Source organism: Hippocampus zosterae, unplaced genomic scaffold (genome assembly GCF_025434085.1).
Source record: "Hippocampus zosterae strain Florida unplaced genomic scaffold, ASM2543408v3 HiC_scaffold_189, whole genome shotgun sequence".
Taxonomy (NCBI): domain Eukaryota; kingdom Metazoa; phylum Chordata; class Actinopteri; order Syngnathiformes; family Syngnathidae; genus Hippocampus; species Hippocampus zosterae.
The window spans coordinates 24599-51187 of record NW_026262803.1 but is presented as its reverse complement, the minus strand read 5'-3'; the positions used below and the strand labels follow the sequence as shown (position 1 = coordinate 51187).

Here is a 26589-nt window from a genome sequence, read left to right as displayed (position 1 = left end):
GACAGTCAGGTGCAGCAGGATGGGCAGGGAGGGCACTCCGGCCATGAAGTTGAGGGCGAGCATGAGGCCGGTTTCAGCTTGACTGTAGTTGGCGTAGAGAGGGTCCATGGCCAGCGAGGCATTGTGGGATTCCATACTCAATGCAATTCTTATAGTTCAAGCCTTTTCTGCATGACCACTACGTCCTGCAGCTGCCGCCCTCTTCTTCTCGCTTCTACGAGCAGTTCCCCGAATACGAGTCCGCCCGGGACTTCCGGGGCAACCGTCTCAGGAGCGCGCCAGTCATCAGAATGTTCGGGGAGGCGGCAGCCCACAAGACCTGCGCGCACGTGCACGGCTACTTCCCCTACTTCCTCATAAAGGGCGGCTGCCCCTTCCTGCGGCCTTAATACGCAGCCGCCTTCCTAGAGGCCCTTGAGAGCTGCTACAAGCGCATCCGGCGGAAGGACGACCCAGTGGTGTTTCACTACGAGCTGGAGGAGAAGCTGGACTACTACGGCTACCACGCGAAGAAGGAGCTATTCGTGAAGATCCTAGTCTACGACAGCCAGGCGATCCCCACTCTCCGCAAGATCCTGGAGCTGAAGCTGATCAACGGCCAGCAGTACCAGATCTACTAGGCACACATCTCCTACTATGTGCACTTCTTCAACGACCTCAACATCCTCGGGATGCACCCCCTCACCTTCGCCGACTACACCGTCCGGAAGCGCCTGCTGCCCCAGTACGAGGCCACCAACCGCAAGGCCACCCTCCTGCCCCCCGGCCCCGACCTGGCCGCTCTCTCCGGGGCGAGGCTGAACAGCCTCGACAAATGCTCGCCGTGCTACTTCGAGATCGACGTGAGCTACAAGAACGTGGTGAACCGATACTTCCTGCTACACCGGGACCGCACTTTCAGCATGACAGTGTCTTCCACTGAGGAGGCAGGCTGCATCTCAGTCGACATCACCAAGTCGCTCAACCAATACTGGATCGAGGAGGAGGAGCGTCGCAAAGAGCAGGCCCTGGCCCCCCTCGCGGACATGCCCCCTGCCTTCCGCGAACTGGGGCCGTGCAGGGACATCTCCTTCCGGCACGAGCTGTCTAGACTCAGCGCCTCCTCCAGTCTGGCACGGAGTCATAGCCTATAGGCAGAAGAAGTGTGCTGCGTGACGATTTGCCAAGAACGGCTGGCAGGGTTTGACGGCCTTTTAGAATAAGAAAATGCAGCTCTGTATCGCAACCTACAAGACCGGTGGAGTTACTACGGCAAGCGCGCCAAGACCTCCATCATGAACCGCGCCATGGGCCATGAGGGTTAGCTGCCAGAGTGGTCAGACAGCTCCTCCGATTCTGAAGAGGACTAACCCAACGATGCCGCCTCGGTGTCCAGCAGAGACTCAAAGGCCGACTCAGCCTTCGAAGAGATCAAGAGGCAGGCAGCCCGAACGAACCCTACTGCCGTCTGGCGCAACAACTTCTCGGTCTCGACCCCAAAGCTGCTGACGGAGTCCGTGCCAGTGGAGCAGGACAACACCACCACCCTGTTTCTGGAGATCTCTTAGTCCCACGTGATCTAGGGCGGAAACTTCTACGTTTATAGCAAGCTCCCTCCTAGCATTACTTAGTCCCAGGAGTGTGTCGAGGAGGAGACTCCGTTCCTCGAGGCAAGGGATTTGGCCCGCTACTACGGGGGGAAGGGGTTCGCCTTCGCCCAGCTGAGCGACAGGTACGGCCGGACAAACGACCGCAGGGAGACCCGCCTGCGCCTGCGATGCGAGTAGAGAATGCCCTAGTTCCTCAAGATCCGGCCCGACTCCCAAGTCCATTATGAACTCGAAGAACCTTCAGAAGAAACACCCCGATGGAGTGACAAAGAGGTTCCTTTGCAATTCCTGAGTCCTGAGGACCTATAGCACTCCTACGCGTTTGAGCTGTCTGCTTTGAGCTTCGAGCTCGGGATCGCTACTGAACGGATTGTGGCCAACCCTGAGCACGACCCGGTCCACGCGATCGTCCTGGAATTCCTGAATCGCGATAAGAGGACCACTGTCTGCCTACTGCTGTCCAGTGTGACTGTGCCTGCCTGCGACACAGCTGTCCAGGCGGAGGACGAACAGGGACTGCTCTCGCTGTTTGTCCTGCTTATCTACAAGTTCGACCCGGATCTGCTAGTGAGCTACGACATGGAGAAGAAGGGGCTCTTCTATCTGTCCTACCGAGCTTGTCTCTACGGTCTTGACCTCTGCGCCTTGCTGAGTCGTTGCCTCTTCAGTATTGACTTACTGCTGCCCTTCATTCACTTTACTGCCTACAAAGTGCTCTGGGGCGAACTTGGGGACCTGACCGTCGAGGGGCCAATGCCCAAGCACACGGCACGGGGGCGGGTGCGCATCGAGAAGGAACAGCTGAAGGGCATGTTTAAAAAGAAACCTTTTCTGCGCAGAAAGCTCATGAACTTGAGTGTGGTGGGTCGATCAATAATAAACGTCTACCGCATCTGCGAGTCACTGCTGCGACTGACCAGCTACACCTTCGAGAGGGTGGTGCTCGAATTGACCGGCAAGACCACCCCCCTCCTAGCGGACCGCAACCTGCCCTGGCGTGAGGAGTGGGCCTAGTACCTGTTCCTGCGGGTGCGGGGCTGTGCTTTCATCTTGGCACGGCTCAACTACATCTCACAGGTGATCGAGTCAACAAAGCTGTACGGCTGCGACTTCGAGTCGATGATGCAGCGAGGGTCGCAGTTCCGGATCGAGGCCATCCTTTCGCGGGTGGCGATGTTCTCAGGGATGGCGCTCATGTCCGCCTCGCGGACTCAGACTGCCGCCATGCGTCCGATGCTCTGCCGGCCGCTCGTGATCTAACCCCAGAAGCAGTTCTACAGCGACCCAGTCATCGTGTTGGACTTTCAGTCCCTGTACCCTTCGGTCATGATAGCCTACAATTATTGCTACTCGACCTGTCTGGGCAGTCTTTCCGAACTGGTCGGCGCCGATGGGGCCAAGCGTTTGGGCATCGCCGAGAAGGTCCACCTCTCCCTGCAGCGACTGGACGAGATTCTGGCGATGGAGGAGAAGCGCAGGCTCGCTGAACTGGACCGGTACGTGTTCGTCTCCCCGTCGAAGACGATGTTCGTGCGCAAAGAAGTGCGGCAGGGGCTGATTCCGCAGGTGCTGAAGGAGTTCCTGATAACGCGGATAATGCTGAAGCGGAGTGGCAAGCTGCACCAGGACAGCTCGGTCCGCACGGTCCTGGACGTCCGCCAGAAGGCCATAAAGAACTTCATGAACGTCATGTACGGCTATACCGGGGCTTCTTTCACAGGCCGCATGCCATGCTCGGAGCTGGCCGATGCTGTGGTCGAAACTGGCAAGTACCTGCTCCGCGAAGCAGCCAGGCAGATCACCGAAGGGCCGGTCATCTACGGCGACACGGACAGTCTGTTCGTGCATCTCCCCGGCCGGTCGGTCGCACAGGCCTTCGAAATTGGCGGACAACTGGAAAATCGACTGTCTGCGTTGTTCCCGGTGCCAGTCGAGTTCAAGTTCGAGAAGGTATATTCAGGGCTGTTCCTCACCTCGAAGAAGCGCTACTACGGTCGCAAGTTCGAGGTGCCGGGCCGCCCCGAGTTCGAAGGGAAAGGGTTGGAGTCCGTGCGGCGAGACGGCTGCGAGTTCATGGTCGAGCTTATGAAAAAGTCCCTGAATCACGTGATCACAACCAGGAATATCTCTTCCTTGAAGCACAACCTGAAGCGAGAGTTCGACAGGGTTGCCAGCTTCGAGAAGGGCGTGAAGGGGTTCATCATCAGCAAGGAGGTGAAGCTGGCCAAGTACCAGCCGGAGTCGACTCCGGCCCACGGCCACGCAGGCCTCAAGCTCATGGAGCTCGAGGAAATGCTCGCCCCGAAGTACGGTGAAAGAGTCAAATACGTCGTAGAAAAGGGTGAAGGTCCACTCAGGAGACGGGTGCAGCCCGTCCTATCCCTCAGGGGCTACAGCCGCATCGACGCCGACCACTATCTGCGTAAGCTGATTGGGCCCGCCCTGCATCGCGTCCTCTGCGCCCTTGACTTCGACATCCATAAGGAAGTCACTGTCCAGCAGAGCAGCGGCTACCTGCCGTTCTGTCAGTTCTGCATGGCTAGCGGAAAGCGTCTTTGCGAGAGCTGCCGAGAGATAGACGCGCAAGCGTTCCTGACGAATTGGCGGGCCGAGGAATCGAACGCACGCGGGGACTGCTCTTCTTGCAGTGTCTATTTCCAGACCTGCAGCAATCTGGATTGCCGTGCCTACTACCGCAGGCTGCAGTATGTCTAGAGCGATGAGGCCAAAAGGGTGCTGGCTCTCGCTCGAGCTGAGTGAATATTGAAATGATCTGGCTGGGACTGGCCTTGAGAGGAGTCAACTGGGCGGACCCGCGGGACAACTTCGTGGACGATCAGCTCGTGCTCAGCGGGCTCAGCAAGGACGATTCCACGGCCACCACCCTCACCAAGGCGAAGGGTATCATCCAGGATTTCAAGCAGACTCTGACAGCCAACACCATCCGGCTGCCAGTCAACCCTCCTACTGTGCTGCACCAATCCTGGCCGGCTTATTCCGCAGTGGTGCGGCTGGCCCGCGAGTTGAACATGACCGTGATCCTGGCCTACTGGGAGGGCAGGACCCATAAGGACGGGCGGGTGGACAACTAGCAATAATTCTTTGCCATGTGGAGCAGGGTTATTTCTGACTTTTCTGGCGACCCGGGGGTGCTGTTCGAAGTTATGAACTAGCCTCACGGGTACACCTCTGCGCAATGGCGGGATCTGGCCGTCAGGTTCCTGGGGGTGTTTGGACACCTTCCCAGGGAGAGGGTGCTGGTCGACGGGGTGGGATACGCCTCCAAGGGAGTCGATATCGGGGAAGACCCCCGTCTGGACGGGACTATAATCTCTATCCATGTCTACGCATTCTGGCACCCCTTCAAGACATCGGAACAGGCTTGGAAAGAGGTCCTCAAGGAGTCGGTCGGCAAGTTCGCCTCCCGCTCGATCATCACTGAATTCGGGGCGAGTATGAACTCCTTGAAGAACTACACCTGCGGTCACTCTGCTGACAACGAAATCGCCTTCATGTGTGGGGTGACCGACCAGGCCAGGGACTGGCGGCTAAGCACTATCTACTGGCCCGGTCTCAGAACAGGAGACGGATTTTCTATGACCAGGCAGGAGCCTGCCGGGCTGGAAGTGGTCAACCCGACCGGACTGGCCCGGCTGCATTGGTCGTGGGGCAAGTCCGGACTGCCGGCTGACATGCAGACGAAGAGAACGAAGCGGGGTACAGGACTGGCTTGAAACCATCAGGTGGTCAGCTGGCCTTGTTGTTGAGAAAATTAAAAACATGATACGTTTGCTGAAGCCGACCCAGGCCGTGATCAAGAAGGTGACCGCCCGGCAGATCCTCGACTCGCGGGGACTGCCCACAGTGGCGTGTGACCTGGAGGTCGAGGACGCAGTGTTCTCGGCCTTCGTGCCTTCAGGCAAGTCGACCGGCAAGTATGAGGCCGTCGAGCTGCGGGACGGGGACAAGTCAAAGTACCTGGGCAAGGGCGTCTTAAAGGCCGTGGAAAACGTGAAGCAGATCGACGCCCGCCTGCGGGGCATGAATGTGCTGAACCAGGGGGAGATCGACAAGGCGATGATCGACCTGGACGGCACCCCGAACAAGGCCAAGCTGGGGGCCAACGCCATCCTGGGGGTGAGCATGTGCGTGGCCCGTGCGGCGGCGGCCCACAAGCGGATGTATCTGTGGCAGTACCTGGCCGAGGTGGCCAAGAACGCCTCGCCGGTGCTGCCTTTCCCCTATCTGAACGTGATCAACGGGGGCAAGCACGCAGACAACCTCATCGCCTGCCAGGAATTCATGATCTGTCCCGAGAAGGCAGACTCCTTCGCGGAGTCCATGCGCCAGGGCTGTGAGGTCTATCACAAGCTCAAGGACATCATCAAGAACAAGTTCGGCTCGACCGGGGTCGGCGACGAGGGCGGCTTTGCGCCCGGCTCCAAGACCATGGAGGAGGCCCTCGCGATGCTGACCGAGGCGATGACCATCCACCCAGGCATCCGCATCGGGCTCGACGTGGCTGCCAGCGAGTTCTTCGACGAAAAGACCAAGAAGTACGATTTGGGCTTCAAGGCCTAGAAGTCCGAGGTAGTGACAGGCTCGGAGCTGACCGCAAACTACCTGGACTTGGTCAAGAAGTTCCCGATCAAGTCTATCGAAGACCCCTTCGACCAGGACGACCAGGCCTCCTTCAAGGAGCTGATGACCAAGAAGACGCCTGAGCTGCAGGTGATCGGAGACGACCTGCTGGTGACCAACCTGGCTCGCGTGAAGGACGCCCACAAGCAGGGACTGGTCAACTCGCTGCTGCTCAAGGTCAACCAGATCGGTACGCTTACGGAGTCCATCGAAGCCGCGCAGTTCTGTCTCAGCAATCAGTGGAAGGTCATGGTCAGCCACCGCTCCGGCGAGACTGAGGACAACTTCATCGCGGATCTGGTGGTGGCCCTGAGCGCAGGCCAGATCAAGACGGGCGCGCCCTGCCGGAGCGAGCGCCTGAGCAAATACAACCGGCTGCTCGAGATCGAGGCCGAGATGCAGGCCGCCGGCCTCAAGCAGACCTTCCCGCCCAAGGCATGAAATGATCTCAATAGTCAGTCAGCAATCGAGTGATATGATGAGACCTTAGCGAACACGCTCTGCTCGGGCACAGGGAACAGCGCCCGGGTCGCTTCGTCCACCAGCGCCAGCAGCCGATACAGCCCCGCCTCGAACCGCAGGTGCCCGTCCACCAGGTCCGTGGTGCCCGCCCCGCCATGCGCCGGCAGACCCTCCAGCTCGCAGACCCGGGCAAAGGCCTCCACGAACTCGATGAAGGCGACCCTGTAGATACGGTCGGACTCCAGCTCGTCGAGCTGGACCATCATGGACTCGCTGACGCTCATGACGAAGTCCTTTTCCTGGGCATGCACGAACCCGCAGGCCTGGCACACTGCCTTGAACTCGTCGACGGACATGAAAGGCTTCTCGCCGGGCTTGACCTTGAGCTTGGAGTTGCGGCGGTAGACCTGCTCGAGCAACCCCCTGAAGCGCTTGATTAGCAGGTCGTTCTCCTCCTTGAAGAAGTGCCCGGCCCGCCACACGTGGCTGTCGAAGCGGTCGGCCCCCGGCAGGATTTCCGCCAGCAGCTCCTTGAGCGCGCCTGCGAAAGTAGTGCATATTCCGGCCTTGAGGTACTTTTCGTCGGCCAGGCGCACCAGGGCCTCCATGAACTGGTAGCGAACAAGCCCGCGCTCGGGGTTGCGGGGGTTGCCCTTCCAGTCGAGGGCTGTCGAGGAGTTGGTCGTGATGAAGGTCAGGTCCACGATTTTCAGCTGCAGGTTCTTGTTGATAAGTTTGAAGGTGTTGCAGAACTCGACGAAGGCCTGGTTGCCGACCGCCCAGATGTCGCCCAGCGGTGAGAGCGCCGCGAAGTGCCGGTAGATGTTTCGGATCTACGGGTAGCAGTCCTGCAGCATGTCGTGCACGTTGTCTAGGTCCTCAGGGGCCTTGATGATCTTGGGGATCTTGGTCATGCTCCAGTCCCGCTCGAAGCACTTGGCGTCCAAGTCCGGGCCGGCCCCTTTCCATTCCCGGTACCAGATTGACTTGGGGAAAGACCACTTCACGGTCTTCTTGCGAGCGGCGTGCTCCTTGAACCTAGGGCGCACCGAGCACCCGCACTCGTAGGTCTCGGGGTCGAACAGTCCCCGCGCCGAGTTTCGGATCACGTTGCGTTCCTTGAAGTCCAGCATCGACAGGCGCTGGGACTGCAGGGATATGTTCTTCAGGCTCGGAAGCTGCTCGATTTCTTCGAACTAGCGGCCTCGATCTGCGAAAGGCTCGCTTTCGAAGGTGTAGAAGAAGGACACTGCCCCTGGGGGCAGCATGGTGCGGTAGCGGAGGATGGGCGCATCTGCCGGGTCGAGCAGCCTGCCGCGATACCCTTCATGGCTCAGATGCAGGTTGGTGCCGGGTTCACCATCGACCGAAAAATCAGTCTCCCTCCAGCCCTCGCAGATCCAGCAGACATCCTTGAGAGCGTCAGTGTCGTACTTCTAGGCCTTGCGGTAGCCCTGCTGGGAGACGCCCTTGATGCTGAAGCCTTCTCCCCGGGTCGGCGCCCGCCGAATCAGCCGGTCTTCGTTCTAAATCACCAAAAAGCCTTTAGTATCCACGTAGCCATAGTTGCCGCCGAAGTGTAGGCCGAAGAGCGTGTGGTTGCGCAGCAGGGCCTCGGCAATCCGGTCGCAGTCCTCCAGCGCGAATCCATTCTCGGAGAGGTCCAGGTGCAGCAGGGTGGAGTTTTTCCGCAGGGTTTAACAAAGAGCGTCGGTGCCCTTGCCTTCAGAGCCCAGCAAGTTGAAGGACAAGTCGAGGACCCTCAGGTAGCGGTTCTTGGTGAGAGCCCCGAAAATGGACGCGCATCCCTCGCCGAGGACCCGATTCCACTTAAGATACAGTTCGCGGAGGACGCTATTAGTGATCAGCACGCTGGCCAAGGGGGCCGCAACTGCATTGCTCAGCATGTTCTTTGAGAGGTTGAGGTAGCTCAGGGATCCGTTCTGGCCCATCGCCTGCAGCAGCCGCTCTGCCGAGCGGTCCCCCAGCCGGTTGTTTTCAAGGTTCAGGTACTCGAGAGTGCAGGTGCTGCCGGCCAGGGAGCGCACGAACTGCTCGTCGAGTTTGTGAATTTTGTTGCAGGAGAAGTCCACGCGGTGGGCCTGGGAAGAGATGCGGTTGAGGATGGCGCTGGCCCCGCGCTCGGTGATGCGGTTGTCCCGCAGCTGGTAGTCGAGCAGGCGCCCGCCCGCCGAGCCGATCCCCTCCGAGAGCATCTGCGCATACTTGTCTCCGATTTTGTAGCTGCTGAGCCGCACCTCAGAGGCGCTGCCCCGGTCCTTCACCAGCCCCAGGCTGAGCGGCAGCACCTTCATCTGTTCCGAGCCCTCGAGCATCGCGGTAAAGGCGCTCTTCTTGAGATTGCCCAGAGAGTTCTGCTGCTTGACCCGCTCCAGACGCTTGTAGTGCCGGTAGAAGTTGAACTTGGCTTTCGAGGCGTTCAGCTGGCTGTTACGGGAATCAACGAACTCCTCGTCCTCACTCTTTTCTTAGAGTACCTGCTGCAGCTTTTCATCGGCGCCCTCCAGGTCGTCCTCTCCGTGGCTGCGGAGGGCCATGTGCACGTGGGCCAGTGAAGAGTGCTTCCGCGGGCGGGCCCGCAGCTCGCCGGCTGCTTTGCGCCGGACCGCCGCAGGGTCCATCCGCGCCTTCTTCATCAATTTAGTCGGGGGTCACTGCAGATCTTCGAAGGCCGCAAAGTCCTTCGAGGAATCGATGAGGTAGTCCCGCAGGTGGCGCTTGACCTCCTTCTCCTCCCCGCGCGAGGCTGCCTCGAACAGCCCGCGCAGGTAGCGAGCCGTCTGCTCGGGCGAGACCGACTTAAACAGCTTTGCGCAGGAGATGGACATCCACTCGAAAAGAGCGTCGAAGTTGCTTTTGGTTTGGCCAGGGAATACTGGGCTGGCTGCTAGTCCCGAGTGGCAGGCCTGGATGAGGGCGGTGAGGATGCGGGCCTGCAGCTTGAACCCCCCGCGGTGGAAGCCGTCGAAGATGACCTCCATGATCGAGTCCAGGACGAAGCTGAAGTATTTGCGGTAGAACTGGTCAGCGACGTCGGGCCTGCGGGCGATTTCCTGGAGGATGACCTGCATGAGCTCGAGGCCCACCTCGTTGATGTTGTTGAGGTCGTGCTTGAAGCTCCAGGCCACCGAGTACACCAGCATCTGGAACATCTCCTCGGGCACCCCGAACAGCTGTCCGAAGCAGTGCAGCACCGTCGTCCGGATCAGCCCGAAGAAGCTCAGCCGCATGTCAGGGTAGCTCTGGAAGTCTGTGCTGATCAGCGGCAGCACTGCCCCGAAGATCTTTTGCAGGTGCTCTGTCAGCACCTGCGGCTCCAGCACTGGACTCAGCTTCTCGAAGGTCGCAGAGAACAGCCCCACCACCTCGGGGTCCTTGAGCTCGGGCGGGCTGTCCCAGAAGAGACGGAGGACGGACGCCAGGTGGCCGGCGAGCAGGTCTGCAAAGGCGCGGTGCATGGCGGCAGGGTCGACTCCCTTCCACTGGCTGATGAAGGAGGTAAACAGTCGGAGCACCTCTCTGCGCACAGCCCGGAAGCGCTTGACCGTCAGGAAATTGATAACGCCAGGCCCCTTCTCCTTGAACTCCAGGTCGATGCAGGCCGAATAGAAGTCGAACAGGTTGATCAGCGGCGGGAACACCTCCGCCGCCATCCCCACGTACCCGAACCCCACTGCGTGCGCCATCCGCTCGTTCACCTTCACGAAGAGGTTTATCGCACGCAGCGCCCGCTCCTCCCGCAGGGTTTGGTTGTTGGCCATGCCCTCCTGCACGATCCCGTCGAACTCCACCCGGTAGGGCGCCAGGGCCTTCGCGAGCAGCTCTCTGCGGCGGGGCTAGTGGGTTTCCGCGGCGATGATGTTGCCCAGGGCCTCGAAGAAGATAAGGCGCTGCCCATCTTCGGCAAGTGCTGCGGCGTCCTCCTGGACCTTGGCGAGCATGTCCTCGATGAAGGGGGCGCGCTCCTGGCCCTGGACGAGGACGAACTGGCGGGCGGAGCAGAGCGAGATCTTGAGGAGGGTCTTGACGGCCATCTCCATGATGCCGGGGAAGGGCTCGCGCATGAACTCGTAGAGCTTCTTGACCACGGTTTTGAGGAAGATCCAGTTGTTGTTGAGGAAGACGGGGAAGCGGCCGACCACGTACATGATGTTGGTGGCGATGACGGCCTTGTTCTCCTTGCCCTTCTTGTTCTCGCAGAGGCTGAGCAGGATGCGCACCACCGACACCAGGAACATCCGCTCCTTGCTCTCTTCGAAGATGCCCGGCATCGCCCCCACCGCCCAGCACAGGCTGTTCAGCCGGTCGTACGAAAACTCGCTTGTCTGCCGCTCGAACTTGCCGATGATGATGCTCTTGGCGCTCTCCTCGTCGAGGCGGGTCAGGTTGCCCACGATCTGGTGCAGCAGCTCGCACATCGACGCCTGGTCCGTGTTCGCCTGCTCCTCCAGCTGCGGCACCCCGTTCTCGTCGATCACGATCTTCACTTCTTCGGGCTTGACCATCCTGAAGACGACCACGTGGCGCAGCTCGACCAGGGTCTTGCGGTAGATGGTTTCGCGGGGGTTGCTCTCGCTGGCGTAGAAGGACAGCCCCGACTGGCCCGTCATGCCCTCCTCCAGCAGCCGGCCCGTGAACCCCAGCCAGAACTCGCAGACGATCTTGAACACCTGCTCGCTCGGATAGCTGGTCAGCAGCGTCAGGTAGGTCATGCCCTTGTTGATCAGCGCGCACACCCCTGGGCTGTTCGTCGCCAGGCCCTCCAGATGCTTGAGGTGGCTCTTAAAAAGGCTCGTGTAGAAAAGCGCCACCCCCGTGCAGAACTCCTCGAAGCTTGGCACCAGCCGGGAGTTGCTGCGCTGCATGTTCGCGAGCTCTGCGGTGAGGTCCAGGTGCACCGGCAGCAGCATGTCCATGGCACTCTGGATATCTCCACAGAGTCCCACCAGCTTTTCCATCATACCGGGGCCGCCCCCCTGCACGGGGTCGAACTCCAGCCCCGCGATTTCGATGATGGAGCGGAAGGCGGCGTTGCGGAGGGGCTCCTTGCTGAAATAAGCAACCAGACGAGGAATGAGGTCGGTCTCGAAGATGTAGTGGAAGGGGATCCAGCTCATGAAGGCCCAGAGGGTTTCGAGGCAGGCGCGGGTGAGGGAGAGGGGGACGACCTCCTCGGAGGCGGAGAGGACCTGGCTGCAGAGGTTGTAGACGCAGGTGAACTCGTTGGTCATGCGGGCCTTGAGTCCGCGGACATCCTCGGAGGTCATGGAGTTCTTGGAGAAGTCGAAGATTTCCTCCGAGAGGAAGCGCAGGATCTTGAGTCCCTGGTAGCAGACATTGATGTCGGAAGAGGCCGCGCTGCAGATCTGGGGCAGGAACTCAGGCCACGCGCCCTGCCAGTCCCGCTTGCCGATCTCCACGATGATCGAGCTCAGCTTCGACAGCAGCGGGTCCTCCGCCCTGCTCTGCGCACTCAGCTCCAGGAACAGCCGCAGCAGATAGTTCCGCAGCATTTCGCGGTCCTGCGGCGACAGCGTCTTCCAGTGGTTCTTGATGCTGTTCTAGGTCAGCACCAGCATGAAGAACTTGGTGTTCGGGCACTTCGCGTGCGTGAAGACCACCTGGATCCGCGTCCACATCAGGGCGTCCTCCTTCAGCCGGGTCCACATCTCGTTGCCCTGGTTTATCTGGTCAGCAACCCACGTCCTCCAGCCGCCCCGACCCCATCGCCGCCGTCACCGAGTCGATGAGTCCCACCTTCTGCTCGTCGAAGGGCACGCTCCCGTCGAAAATCACCTCAAAGGGTCCGCGCATTAATCTCCTATAAAAATGCCCATTCAGGATCGCTCCACGGACATTTGTTCGGGCCCCGCCACCCGCCCCAGCACCCGCTCGGGGTGACTCGCCAGCCGCCCCAGTGTCTCCGGCTGGTCCCGCAGCTGTCGCCACAACCACTGCCCCAGAGCCAGGTCATCTCCTACCCGCCCGGCAAATTCACCGATCAAAGTTTCGTCCTCGTAGCTTGCAGGCGCTTCCTGTTTGACCACGCCGTTCAGCAAGAAGTGCCGGCGTGCCTCAGGACTCTCGATGCCTCGGCTGTCCAAAAAGGCCAGCTTTTCCTTCGGAAAGTCTTTTTCCTCGAAGTCTGGAACGGTTTGCTCCTCTTCTCCGACCGCAATGCTGATACAGACCTTGCCCTTGGCGGGAAAGTCAGCCAGCGAACGCAGCTCTCGCCCCTTGTGGAATGCCGTGAGGGGCCTGCCTTAAAGCCCGAGCTTCTCTCTTATTTCGTCGACCAGCTCCTCAAAGCTTGGAGTTCCCTTGAGATGCAGAGTGACCAGCCGATGCTGTCCGTAGACCTTGATTATCATTATGATGTTCATGCCGAGGCTAAGAAATTGAGCTTGCCCCACTCGTTTTGGTCGGCCTGCCTCAGGACCCGCTGCGCCTTGCGCTTCTCGAAGTCCTGCTTCTCGGCTGCGCACTTTGTCAGCCCGCCTTCAAAAGCCTGCATGCTGAAGGAAGGGTGCTTGAGCCAGGACCGGTGCCACAGCACTTGTCGATCTGGGTGCTGGACAATCGCGTGGGTGGTTGGCTTCTCGTGCCGCGCTTGGGGTAATTCCTTGAGAGGTACGATCTGAGTCGAAAAGGGTTCAACGCGATAGTGCTTAAACTTGATCCTGCAGACCTGCACCTGCGCGTCGTCCTCCTCGAACCTGTACTCTGGGCTGTCCCTGGCGTGGTCAAACAGGTCTCTGCAGGAACCAGGATGGACCAGCTCCTCGCAATAACCGTCCTTGCGCAGTACGAACAGCCTGGGCTCCAGGTACTTTTCGGAGACTGGCAAAAAAAGGTTTTCGCGCTCGATGAAGGTGCCCGCGAACTGGGCGGGCTTCTTGAACTCGTGGTCTTCCTGCAGCTGCAAGGATACTGATATCTTGGCCCTGCTGTCTGAGCGCAGTCCCAGCTCGAAAAAGTTCTTTTCGGAGTCCCTGGTAGCGATGGTGCCTCGCACCAAGTCGATATCGTAGACTCCTTCCAGATGCTCCTGCTTCTGCCCGAAGAGCTGCAGCCAGTATTCGTGCTCACTGCGTTGATTGAGGCGCTTCCTGGTCGCGCCCTCGATGTAGACCAGCTGCCCGTCGTCGGCGGCCTTCAGGATGGAGCCGTCTTAGGCGGCGATCAGCTGCACCCGCCGGACCGCGAACTAGTTGTAGGTCTCTGTCTAAAGCTTTTCGGTGAAGGAGTAAGCTGCAGCGCCATCGTCAAAGAAAGCCTCGCTGCAGCACGAATCGACCGCCCGCTTCAGCAGCTCCGTGGACCCGATGAAGGCCAGAGACGAGCTCGACCCGATGATGTTGTCCTCACTTGACTTGAGACAGTCCGTTCTGAACCGGACCAGTGGGTGGGGCATCCTCCTGTGTGACACCTGGATCACCTGCGTATCCTTCTCGCTGCTGGTCTAGATCACGGTGCCGTCTTCGAAGTGGCACACCTTCCGCTTTTAGTCTTCGCAGATTATCGTGCCGTCAGAGCGGTATGTCACTTTGGTGTCGACTTCCCGCTCGACGCGGACCTAGACCGGCCTCCTGACCAGCTTGCCCATGGTAAACACGACCTTGTCGCCCCCTTTCTTCAGGAACTCAAGGCCCCCGCTTCGCAGTTTCCTCTTGACAGTGCCATCACTGTAAATGACTCGCCACAGCTCCTGCTCGTCTTCGAACACGATTTCGATGTTCTCCTTCATAAAGAACGTGAAGCCTCGCTTCTTGAGGGCAGTGCTTAGCTGTCGCTATGGACGGTAGCTGCAGCAGACGTGGGTAAACCCTTCTCCCAGTGTGGCGTCGAGGACGGTTGCTGGGCCTGCCTGGCGCAGCACCAGCTTGGAGCCAGGCAGCACGGCCGCGCAGCCCTGGGAATCTACTCCGCCCACGCTCCTGCGACTGGTGACCATCACGCTGCCATCGTTGGGCATGTACAGTTCTTTCTCCTCTCCGATAAGGCCATACTTCTTCGCATCGAAGTTGTAGAAGACCTCACGACCGAGTTCGGGCTGGCCTGGGAAATGGTTGATAAAGTCTTAGGCGGGTGGGAGGGCCTGGTAGGGCGCCCTCCAGCCCCGTGTGTAGACCCGTCCCGGCGGCGTCTGGAAGTAGAAGGCCTTCAGTACGAGCCCCGACTTGTGCCGCTGCTCGATAATCTCGGGCTCCAAGGTAAGGATGTCAAGGAACCTAGCCTCGGCCTAGGATAGGGTCAGTGGCTATGAGAGCAGGCGACTGGAGAAATCCCACTGGCGCAGCGGGTCGTGCTTCTTGAACATCTGCCCGAATGTCCAGAGCACCTCCCTTCGCTCGAACTCTTGGTAGGGCAGGTCCAGAAATGAGACGGCCCGCTGCGTCTAGTGGTCGATGGACAGGGCCGGGACTTTGCCGAGCAAGTCGACCCGAGTTTCCTGGAGCCAGGGCTTGCCGAGGATGATGCTTTGCACGGACCGAGGCGTGTTCGTGACCTTGCAGTTGTGGTTCATGTTCTGCAAGAGCAGCCGTAGCAAGGAATCGACTGGGTTGCTTTCTTTTTTGAGCTTGATCTTGAAATTCGAGAAATATTCCATGCTCAAGTTTAGTTCTGGCCTGCTCTTTTTGGGGGGCTCGGGAGGCGGTTACTCCTTTTCGGGCTCCTTGGCCTTGCTGTCCTTCTTGCCCCCCTTCTTGGGGTCGGGCTTCTCCTCCTGGACGGGCTTTTTGTCCTGCGGGGGCGGGGTGCCGTACAAGTCCTCGATGTAAGGCTAGGTTCTCCGGCTTTGGACCCACTTTTGGAATTCAGCCAGCCCCAGAGATACTTTCCCGAGAGCCTGGTAGAGCTCATCCAGGAACATAGAAACGGACTCGTCAGGACTGTTCACGTCGAACATCATCATCTTCTCGAGGAAGACCGCCTTGAGCCCTGCTTGGCGGGCCTTCTTGACCGCCCTAACGGCCTCTGCCTGTGCCTGCTGGAACGGACAGGGCGGCTACACTTCGACGCTCGACACCTCTCCTCTTCCCGACACGAATTTTTCAAGTTTACTTGCCAGGTCAATCCCCTCGCCCACCTCCGCGAGGGACATGTCTACCTTTATGCTCCGGGTGGTCGCATGCTGGCTCAGGTGCACGACCACATCCACGGCCTGCGCCAGCGGCTCTGCCTCCGCCTGGCTGAGCGGCAGGTCGATCAGGAAAGTGAAGGTCTCGTGCTCGCGAGGGATCGCGGGGTCCGGCACGACCGGCTTCTGTTCCATGACGGGCTATTATACGGGCTTGCCTTTAGCGTCTTTCTTAGGAGGCGACTTGCCTTTCTTGTCCTCAGGGGGGTCGGCCTTGGCTTGCTTTTCGCGACGGGCAGCAATGCTGCTTTCCTAGACAACCTGCGGGCAGTTTTTAAGCAGGACTGCCCCAAACTCGTCCAAGAGGGCCTTCACCTCGACGGCCCGCTCCTCTGCACCCGCGCGGGGCTTGTCCTAAGGCTTGCCCTTGTCCTTCTTGTCAGGGATCAGCCCCTTTTCCCGGAGGAAATCGAGGAGGCGCTCGGGCGGAAGGGCCCTGACGAAGGAGTAGGGGGAGGCGGCGAGGGCAGAGAAGAGGCGGTGGGCGGAAGGGGCGGGGAGGTCGGGCAGGAGGAGGACGTGGAGGGTGGGGGCAGCAGGGAGTGCGGCCAGCTCCTCCTCGAGGGACTTTTTGGGAGGCATATAATAAATGGTCAGATGGCACAGGCAAAGATGTTGGTGATGCTGACGAAGGAGGCGTAGTCGAGGCGGATGGTGACGCTGCCGTCGACCTCGTTGTCCCAGTAGCAGGACCCCGAGATGTTGAGCCCGCAGTCCGCCTTCTGCATGACCAGCGAGTTGACGATGAACTTGAAGTTTTTGTTGTGGGCGGCCAGGAACTTGAGTATCTTTTCGCAGATGGTGGTGGCCCAGATCTGCCCCTCGGTGACGGAGTAGGTCTTGGAGGCCACCTCCTCCTCGATGAGCTTGGTGGCCTCGCGGTTCACCCAGGCCTTGATGTTCGCGAAGTTCGTCTCGTTGGCGTAGTCCATATTATAATAACCAACTTCAGCCTCGCCTCTGCTTTATCCGTAATCATGTCGGAACAAAGCGTCACCATCCTCTGCTCCGCCTCCGGTCCCGCCTGCTTCCAGTCCCCTCCTCAACAGGGCCGTCTTCCTCCTCACCGCCAGCGCCCTTCTCCTGGTCGCCACTCTCCTCACCCTCGTCCTCCTTCACCGCGCCGCCCTCCCCAAGAACCCTTTCGGCGCGCAGTACTGGGTGCTCTACTTCGCCGCGGGGGCGATGCTTTTCAACGCTGTGTTCTAAATCGACAAGGCCTTTTACTGGGCTTTCTTCTGCCAGAGTCTATGCGCCAACCTCTACGGCAGCCAGTTCTGGTACTTCTTCATCGGGCAGCACCTCCACCTGCTGCACTCCCGCTTCAGCTCCTGCCTGGCCGCAGGCATCCTGGCCCTCTGGAACCTCTTCTTCCTGGCGGTCTTCGTGATCTCGCTGCTGGAGCGGTACTATCTGGGCGTGTAGCCCCTCTGCGCCTAGAAATGGTTCCAAGCCTCGCGCTCAGCCGAGCTAGGGATCGTCATTCTCACCTCTGCGGGAGCGATATTCATTTATGTGAGGACCACGCGCCGGATCAGAGAGTTGTCGGTCGACAGCGCAGCCTTCAAGGAGCTGCGGGCCCGGCTCAGGTGGCACCTGTGCCTGGTCCTGACCAACGCCACCGCCGTCCTGCTGCTCGAGGTCGAAAATGTCATCTACATCCTCAACTTCAGGCGTTACCAGGTTTGCATCCTGCTGCAGTCGCCGACCGGCAACGTAGTCCTGAAAGTGGTCACTGACTTGCTGAGCTTCTACCTGCCGCCTGCACTGGTGCTGGTGCTGTTCAACCACGAGAACTCGGAGGAGCAGCGGCTGATCCGACAGGGCAGCAGAAACCTGCTGCTGAAGCCAAGCGGGCTGGAGCTCAGGGACCTATCGACTATTTGACTCATTTAACTGCAATTCAGGTATCAAAAATTATTTAAATGGAAGATTTGTTCCGCCAGGAGGACGAGATGGGCGACTTCCAGGCCTGGCTGACCGCAAGGCCTTGCGAGGTGGGCGATGGGCACTTCAGCTCGTTGTACAGTCCCTCTGCAGGAAAATTCGTCTGTCTGAGCTGCAGTGAGAGGTAGGGGCTACCCGGCTGCAGGAACCTGCTGGAACACCGGATAAGCCTGCAGGAGGTGGTAAACTCCTGCCACGACCAGAATCCTGTCATCAAGATGGCCAACCAGGTGAAAAGCAGACTTGACTAACTACAAACTGATTTAACCGCCTGCCGATAGGAGCTTGATCGCCTCATACACACTTCGAGAGTCAGTGAGACCGGCCTGCTCCAATAGAAGGCGAGGTCCGTGCTCACGGCCAAGGCCAACATCATCCGCGGTGTCGACCTGCCCGCAGCATGGACACGCTCTTCGACGTCCGGCAAGGTATCAATGCTCCGCAAATGCCCTCTCCGTACTTCGACAGCATCGGACAAGAACTATAAAGGCATTTCGCAAGGGTGAGAAATGACATGAACGACTGCAGAAGCAAGGTTACGACCCTAGCGGGAATCACCCGTTATTCGGAAGAGCAGCTGCTGCAGGACATTTTATGCCAGGTCGAGGGCGTCATGAAGCTGCACACCAACCTCACTGAAGACTACATTAAGCACTGGAATCCTATCGACGGCATTAGGGAGGGCTGGCAGAACTTCAGGGACAAGGTGCTTGAGTTTCATGATACGGTGGACCGCTACGAGGAGGAGCGGGAGGGGGACAAAATCGTGTTCTACCCCTCGTACCCCACTGCAGAGGGGCGAGTCACTGTCCGGGACTCCTTCGTGTGCTACGACCCTGTCGGGAATGAGTTGGTGCTGAAAAACTAGGGCAGCTTCAAGATTAAGGCGTGGCTGCTGGGCAGTTCAGACAAGGGCAACAACCCAAAAGCCCTGGGCTGTTTCGGGTAGGGAATGAAACTGATGATGCTGGCGTTGCTCAAAGGCGGGCTGTAAGTGTCCATATGCTCTGGGAACAAGAAGTATAGCTCCAGGCTGGAAAGGTGGGACATGCCGAACAGCGACTTTGAGGACCGACTGCTCTACACTTATTGCTCGAGCAGGCCAGAATAAAAGTTTACTGAGCTGAGGATAGGCAACTTCACTCCAGAGATGTTCGAGGATCTGCGGTACCTCTGCCTCGACCTCATTCAGAAAGATAAAATTCAGTGGACAATTCAACAGGATAAGTCCAAACTGATCATAAGCGATGACCCCCTGCTTAAAAGCAAGGTCTACAAAAAGGGAGTGCTTATCCGCATGCCTGACAGCTCGAATCATAAGAGCGAATACTCCTATGACATCGATTAGCTGGGGCTGAACCGCGACCGCAACTGCGTGGAAGACCTGTGGAAATTCTACTCGCTGTGCTCAAAGCTGCACCTGGACATCGAGACGAACCAGGCCAGCATCCTGGCAAACAGCCCCCACGTTCCAAACGCACAGGCCCACCTCGACCGTCACACCTCTTCAGTTTTCACAATGCTCACTGTCAGCAATTACTACCTGTACTCAGTGTTCTATTCATGCGCCTCGAAGGCTGTGCGAGATAGGTTCATGAACTTATTTAAGGAAAGGGTTTTTGACCCCAAACATCGCGGCCTCAGGGAGGCCAACCCTGAGTAGTTTGAGCGCAGAAGGGCCCGCTTCATGCCCTCCTATGACTCAGCCGCTCATTTTAAAGTAATAACTCATAATTTGGATCTGTTATTCTACGAAACTGTAAACACTAGTTCCTACATGTGGCATTGCCTACATAAATCATCAACCTTCTAATCCTTCTAAACTCGTTATCAAAGAGAGGTTGTTGAAGCCAGAATCGGACCTCTCGAACCCGCCCAGAAAGAACGTATCGACTCCATCAAGCAGCATCTGGCCCGGATCAGCCCCGGCGTGGAGGCCATCGAGGAAAGTGTCTACGAGGGCCCCTCTGCTTGCATCAGGTAGGGGGCGCGGATCAATATCCGACTGAGTGCAAAGTAGTTCATGAACGAGAACCGGCTGAGGAGGCGGTACGTGGAGCTGGCCCTAAACGCCTTCCAGCAATGACCAAAATTAATTTGAGCAGATTTGAATGGATATCGACAAGTGCATCGCCCAGCTGCAGGAAGTCAAGTGCCTGTCCGAGCGGGACCTGCAGCTCATCTGCGAAAAGGTCAAGGAGCTGCTCCTCGAGGAGTCCAACGTCCAGCCCGTGAAGGCCCCCGTCACCGTCTGCGGGGACATCCACGGGCAGTTCTACGACTTCCTGGAGCTGTTCCGCACGGGCGGCGAGATCCCCGACTCCTCCTACGTGTTCATCGGGGACTTCGTGGACCGAGGCTACAACTCCGTGGAGACGTTCGAGTACATGATGTGTCTGAAGGTGAAGTACCCGGGACACATCACGCTGCTGCGGGGCAATCACGAGACCAGGCAGATCACCCAGGCCTACGGGTTTTACGACGAGATCGTCCGCAAGTACGGCAACCCCAACCCCTGGAAGTTCTGCACCGAGGTGTTCGACTACCTGCCGATCGGGGCAGTCATCGACGGCAAGATCTTCTGCATCCACGGCGGACTGTCCCCCGACATCAAGACCATCGACCAGATCCGCCTGATCGACCGCAAGGTATAAGTTCCCCACGAAGGGCCCTTCTGCGACCTCATGTGGTCCGACCCCGACGACATCGAGGACTGGGGCATAAACGCCCGCGGGGCCGGCTGGAACTTCGGGGGCAAGGTGACGAAGCAGTTCAACGACCTGAACGGGCTGTAGTTGGTAGCGCGGGCACACCAGCTGGCGCCGCAGGGCTACCAGTACTGGTTCAAGGAGGAGTCGCTGGTGACCGTGTGGTCGGTGCCGAACTACTGCTACAAGTGCGGGAACGACGCAGCGATCCTGTCGCTGGACGAGAAGCTGAGCCGGTTCTTCAAGATCTTCAAGACTGTGCCCGAGTCGACCAACTCCACGCATTACCGACAGGTCATCCCCTATTTCCTTTGAACCGAATTTATGTGGGATTACATCAGCTCCGCGACCCTCGGCGAGGGCAACTCCGACGTCGACTGGAACGACTACAACTACCCGCCCTGCCTCTCCCTCCTCCACTTCAGCCCCTCCGAGGACGCCTCCGAGGCCACCCCCAAGTGGAGGATGTACCTGCAGCCCTCCCCCCACCTCCTGCTCCTCGCCATCTGCCTCCTCAACATCGTCAACAACGGCATCCAGGTCTCCCGCGGCGAGGAGTGGCCTCGCATTATGATGGCCATCTTCTTCCTGCTCATCTTCTGGCCCCTGGAACTATTCCTCTTCTACACTGGCTACCGCCTCTTCACCAGCAACCTCGGCTCCGCAGTCCTCTTCTACGTCCTCAGCGGGGTCATGCTCGTCCTCGGGCTGATCTACATGGCCGCCCCCTTCCTCAACGCCAACGGGTTCGCGCGGGCCGCCCAGTGCGCCAAGCTGGGCATCCGGGCCTGCACCGCCCTGAGCGCCATCGAGGGGCTGCTCTGGCTGGTGGTAGATATCCTGCGAGTCGTCATCGTCTTCATTATCTACAAGAGGTGATTCACGACGATGCGTTCACTCGGCACGCAGGCCCAGCGCCTGCAGCACCAGCAGGTCCTGGGGGGTGCACTTGCGCCGGCCTGTCACCTGCACCGGCCCCTTCAGCACCCGCACCTTCACCCGCCGCGGCAGCCTGCCCGCCGCGGGGGCGCTCTTTGCGGACTGAAGTTCTGGGCTGTCCCTTTAAGTGGTTTTGGACTATGTCTTGCACGGGCTAGGCGGGGCTGGCTCGTTTTCTTTGGCACTGTCTTCGCTGGTGGTCCACAGCTTGCGCTTGCTCTTGCGCGAGGCGGGACTGGGGGACACGCTGTTCCTGCGGCTGTCTGCGCACTGCAGGACTCGGGGTTGTTCAGGGGTGGGGATGGCAGGGTCGGGCTTGTCCGCGTCGTGCTGTTCAGCGTGTCGGATGATAAGCTCAGGGTCGATCGCCGCCGCGATGTCGGTCTTGCCCTCGAAAATACTTTCGATCGGCTTGATCTGCGTGAACTCGAGAGGCTGGGCCTAAAACTTGGGCTAGGGCAGCAGGGGGCTTTGAGGAGCCAGGGCATGCTCCTTGCGGGGCACGCGAGTTACCTTGATCCCAGTCTCATCGTACGCCCCGCCGTCCACCTCGAGCGAGCCCAGCTCTGTGCGGATCTTCTTGTTGTAGCCTTCGAGCACGTTCTTCGAAAAGCTGGTCCAGAGGGCTGCCTTCCCAGCGATGTGCTCGGTGATGGCCTTGTCCGCCTTCTGCAGCGAGGAATAGACCTTCACCAGCTTGATCAAGTACCCGATCCGCGCGTCCCGTTCCGTGATGCCCGTCCCGAGGGTGCGCTGGATCAGGCCCAGGTCGATGAAGATGTGCTGCTTGAGGTCGCTGAAGGCGCTTTGCTCGGACTGGAACACCGCCTCCAGGAACTTGAGCACAGCCTCGAGCAGGATGCTGTGGTCCTGCGGGAGGTCAAAGTAGCCCAGCAGGGTGTCGACGTAGCGGCTGCCGATTACTGCTTTCGAGACCGAAGGCTCGTCAAGCAGAATTACTGAATTGACGAATTGCAGCTGGGCCAGCAGCAGGATGCTCGGTCCTGGCAAGGCCATTTCTTGCAGCCAGCCCGACACCAGCTCGATCATTGCGCCGCGCAGGTGCGTGTGCGGACTGTCGCTCGGCAGCACGCTCAGGTACCGGTTCAGCACTCTCAGGAACTCGAAGAACTCGGGGCAGCCCCTGAACTTGGGCATGCACTTAGTGAATAGCGCCTGCACCGTTTACCCGGTCAGGAACCGATCCGCCAGCGAGTCGAAATCGCTCCACACGCTTGGTCTGGCGAACAGTTCAGCGCATACTTCCAGAAGGTTACAGGCCCGTTCGTCGGCAGGCCCCTCCAGCACCGTCTCAACCAGTTCCAGTGCAGCTGCGGCCTTGAGCTCCGGGCGTGGTTCCATCTGCTTTTCCTTCTCCACTAAGAGCAGCTCCTTCAGGCACTCGCAGATCTTGTGGTCCAGAGAGGCTTTGACCAGCAATCCCCTGAACTCCTAGGAAAAGGCCTTTTCCTGGATGGTCAGGAACCTCGCCCCGGCCAGCGCCAGCACCGTCCTCGCGAAGTAGCCGGCCAGCAATTGGTTGGGCTCTTCTCTGCGCAGGAAGGCGAATAAAATATCCAGGCTCTCGGGGCGGAGCAAGGCCTCGGAGATCTGCTGGCAGCCCGCCTCGACCACCTCGCAGCTAAGAAAGGGCCACTTGTGGATGCGCTTGTCGATGTCGAGCGGGGTCGGCTCTTCCGTGAGGTAGGTCAGTAGCAGCGTCACCACCTGCGGGTTCTTGCCGAAGTACTCAATCAGCTCGGGCTAACCGCGCTTGAGCTAGTTGATTAAGGACGACTCCTCCAAGAACGGGTGGAGCTCCTGCTCTCGGGCGGCTATCAGTCCGTGGCAGGCCGACGTCGAGGGCCGGTGCTCGAACCACTCCATCGTTACTTAATTCAAACTGATCGCAGAATCATCCCTGCTCGGCAGGCCCCTCCTGCGCGGGCGGCTGCCCCTGCCGCAGACGAGAGCTGCTCTTGTCCCTGTAACGCTCTGGGTTGTCCCCACGCGCTCGGTTGGACGCGTAGGGGCTGTGGGTGTGCCTGTGGTAGTAGTCAGGGCGGGAGTGCTGGTACCAGCTGTGGCCTTGGTTCCAGCGCTGGTCGTAACGGCGGGGCTCGTAGGGCGGATGCCAGCCCCAGCGGCCCTCTCCCCGCAGCCGGTTGTCGTTGTAGGACGAGTAGTAGGGGAGGGGCTGGTAGCGCAGTTCGTACATGGAGGGTCTTTCGTAGCGGGAGTACCCGCTGTTGAAGTAGTCCAGGCGGCGGGCAGGGGAGTAGAGGCGCTGGCGATGCAGAAGGGCGTCCATCTTCCGGGGGACCGGTCGGCCTTGATGTTTTCAAAGCGGCGGTAGATCTCCATCCGCTCGTCGCGGGGACTGTCCTGCTGGGCAGGCTTCTGCTCCTCGGATGCGGGCTCTCGCCGGGGCTCACTTTCCTCCTACATAAATTTATTGCTTTCGGCTGTCATCTGCCGCTAACGTAATTCTCAATATTTAACGCTTCGCCCCCGCCGGCAGAATTGGCTGTCGCACTCCGAACAGGCGCGCGGCTTGGCGGAGCTGGGGGCGGTGTGAGGAAGCAGCCGGACCACCTTGCGCTCGGCCGCCTGCCGTTGCTACTTCTCCCGGGCGAGATCGGCCTAGAGTAGTTCAACTTTCCTCTCTAACTCCATGATATAGAGGTCCTTGCACCTATTTTTTTTAATGAAGAAGTCGAGTTACTCAACCGGACTCTCGGCCCTCACGGACCCAGCCTCCAGCCGGGCCTGGCGCTCGGCTAGGCCCCTGTTCCTCTCCTATAGCTTCTGCACCTGATCTGTCAACGAATTTATCAGCTTTATCATTTCGCTATTTCCTGCAGTAGGCTTTGCGAGTCCCGTCGAGGTGACTGACTCCATGCTGTTATTTTTGGTGACCGCGGCCCTCCGCTTTCTTAGCAGGCTGTCCTTGGACACCCTCGAGCTCCTGAGGGACTGCTATGTGGCAGTCTGAAAAAGAGAAGGGTTTTATCTGGGCTCCTGCTGGGACGGGTCATACACTTTTTTGCGCATCACGAAATCCTCGAAGCAGATCTCTTAGACGATTGTGCGCTCCATCGATTAAATTTAAAGATTAAGAATCAGCGTCAGGACAGCCCTTCGAGGATCAGGCGGCAGTAGAGAGGCGTCTTGCCCACTGCGTCCGACAGCAGCATCACCACTGCGGGAGGCCGCACCGCCTTGTCCGCCCCGTCCAGCCCCACCTCCAGCCCCGAGTTAGTCAGCTCGCTGTAACTGAAACTGACCTCCTCTCGCAGCAGGATTTTCTTGCCCAGCGAAGGAAACCCTACACCTCAGTGAAGTTGGTGCGGAGGAGGCCGGCCTCGGCACTCTGCTGCTCGAACTCGAACTGCGGCAGCCACAGCTGGCGCACCACCGTCAGCTCGGAAGGGCACTCCAGCAGCTCCCTGCAGTAGTCCTCGAGCCTGCCCTTCTTTGCCGAGAGGAAGGTCTCTGCCCCCGCAAAGACAAGAGTGTACTTCTGGTCATCGGTCGGCACATAAAATACATTGGAGCCCTTAAAGTGCCCAGTCCGCAGCATCTCCTTGCAGCGCACCCGGAAGTAGCGTCTGCCCTCGATGCGCCCCAAGTTAGACCCGTACGCCAGTCCGAGCTGCAGCTTCAGCTCGCTCTTCTTGAGGTGGTTGCCTTCTCGGACCAAGTCCGTGAAGGGGTACTGCCTCCTGCGGTGGTTCTTGCACTGCTCGTTCAGGCTCTCGAAGGTTCGGAACTTGCCCGACTCCAGCTCTTTGAGGGTGATGCTGCGCTTTTCCAGGAAGAGGACCAGCTCGAGAATGTCCTGCGCGTGCTGTTGGTTCTCCTCTGTGGACTTGGACTCTCACCATCTCCTCGAATGTGAGATGCATTTGAAGAACTCTGCGAACAGGTAGTTGAGCCCCGTGGTGTAGGCCAGCTCAAGCCCGCTCTGCACGCGGCAGTGCTCCTGCCCGAACTCGAGCTCCGAACTGAGCAGTTCGAGCTCGAGCTGCAGGCGGCCGGAGTGCAGAACACGCCTTTCGATGCCTAGGGAGGGCTTTTTGAACAAGTATTTGACCTCCTTGACGTTGCTGAACTTCATCCTGCTGAACTCAAAGCCGAACTTCTCGATGTCCTCGCTCAGCTGCTTCTGGAACCTCAGATGTGTCTGGTTCCTCTGGTCCACCAGCAGCGTCATCTCGATCTCGTCCGGGCTCTCATAGCTCCAAAGATAGCTCAGGGTTTCGCTTAGCCCCCGTAAGAAGAGTGAAGAGTCGCGAGTCATCAGAAAGTCGATGCTGAACTTGCGTCGTTGCACTTCCTGCAGATCGTGCCGGCTGAGCGCCACTCCAGCCTCCGCGCCGTCCTTGTAGAACCTCAGGATCGAGTACTTTACCATCGTCCTCAACCTAGCCGCGATTTCCTCCTCACTGAGCCCGAAAATATTGCGGTACTCAACTGGGCAGTGCGCCGTAAAGGGCCCTGGACAGTGGGCTCCACCTGGCCTCTTCGATCTTGGTCGGAAGCACGGTCAGCGGGCCGCCTGGGGATGCGATGGCTGCCTCAGCCCCCTGCCGAGGAGCTTCTTCCACCTTCGGAGATGAAGGCGAGCCGTCAGAGTTAGCCTCCTGTCTGACCCGGTTGAGGACATACTCCTTTATTTCAGAGACCAGGTTGCTCTGGCGGAGCGGCAGTTCGGAGTCTTGTGGCAGCTTGGAAACCTCCAGGAATTCGTTGTCCTCCTACGGCAGGGGCTTGAGGGAGCGGCTTTCTCTGGGGGACTTGATACGCGAGAGGTTTTGGATGGGTGAGGTTTGGTCCTCACGAGGTCGAGCCCGGACCAGGTCCAGCTTTGAGTAAGGCTCCTTGCGGTGTTGGCTGTCGATCTTCTGGTTGAAGCGCTTCAGTCTTTCTCTGCGGATATCGAAGGACACGTCCCGCTGCCTTTCGAAGACGTACTTCTGCTTGTCGTCCAAGTACTTTTCCTGCAGCTGCTTGAGCTGGTTGTAGACGTAGTTTAGTTTCTCTGCGTTGGTGAGGCCCTCCACCTCCGCGGGCTTGCGCAGCCGACCTTGACTGTAGGACTTTACCCGCAGAGGGCCCTTGTCCGGCCGCTCGTAGG

The 26589-nt window shown here is 59.2% G+C and overlaps 3 protein-coding genes across 3 annotated transcripts; 2 read left to right on the top strand and 1 right to left on the bottom strand.

Annotated features, from left to right (window-relative positions):
• The first annotated feature begins 671 nt into the window (after positions 1-671).
• LOC127594528 (enolase-like) lies at positions 672-6671 on the top strand. The gene is given in 4 exon segments (XM_052056379.1): positions 672-1112; positions 1611-1711; positions 1931-2447; positions 5388-6671. Coding segments are annotated over 4 exon segments (2343 nt in total).
• A 9777-nt stretch (positions 6672-16448) lies between these two features.
• LOC127594527 (dynein light chain Tctex-type-like) lies at positions 16449-16787 on the bottom strand. The gene has a single exon (XM_052056378.1). It carries the CDS (start codon positions 16785-16787, stop codon positions 16449-16451), a length of 339 nt encoding a protein of 112 aa, XP_051912338.1.
• Positions 16788-19913: 3126 nt separating this feature from the next.
• Positions 19914-20825, top strand: LOC127594525 (serine/threonine-protein phosphatase 6 catalytic subunit-like). The gene is given in 1 exon segment (XM_052056375.1): positions 19914-20825. A coding segment is annotated over 1 exon segment (912 nt).
• The last annotated feature ends 5764 nt before the right edge of the window (positions 20826-26589 follow it).

Coding starts and splice junctions, on each gene's coding strand:
- LOC127594527 (XM_052056378.1), bottom strand. CDS start 16,787: ATGGACTACGCCAACGAGACGAACTTCGCGAACATCAAGGCCTGGGTG.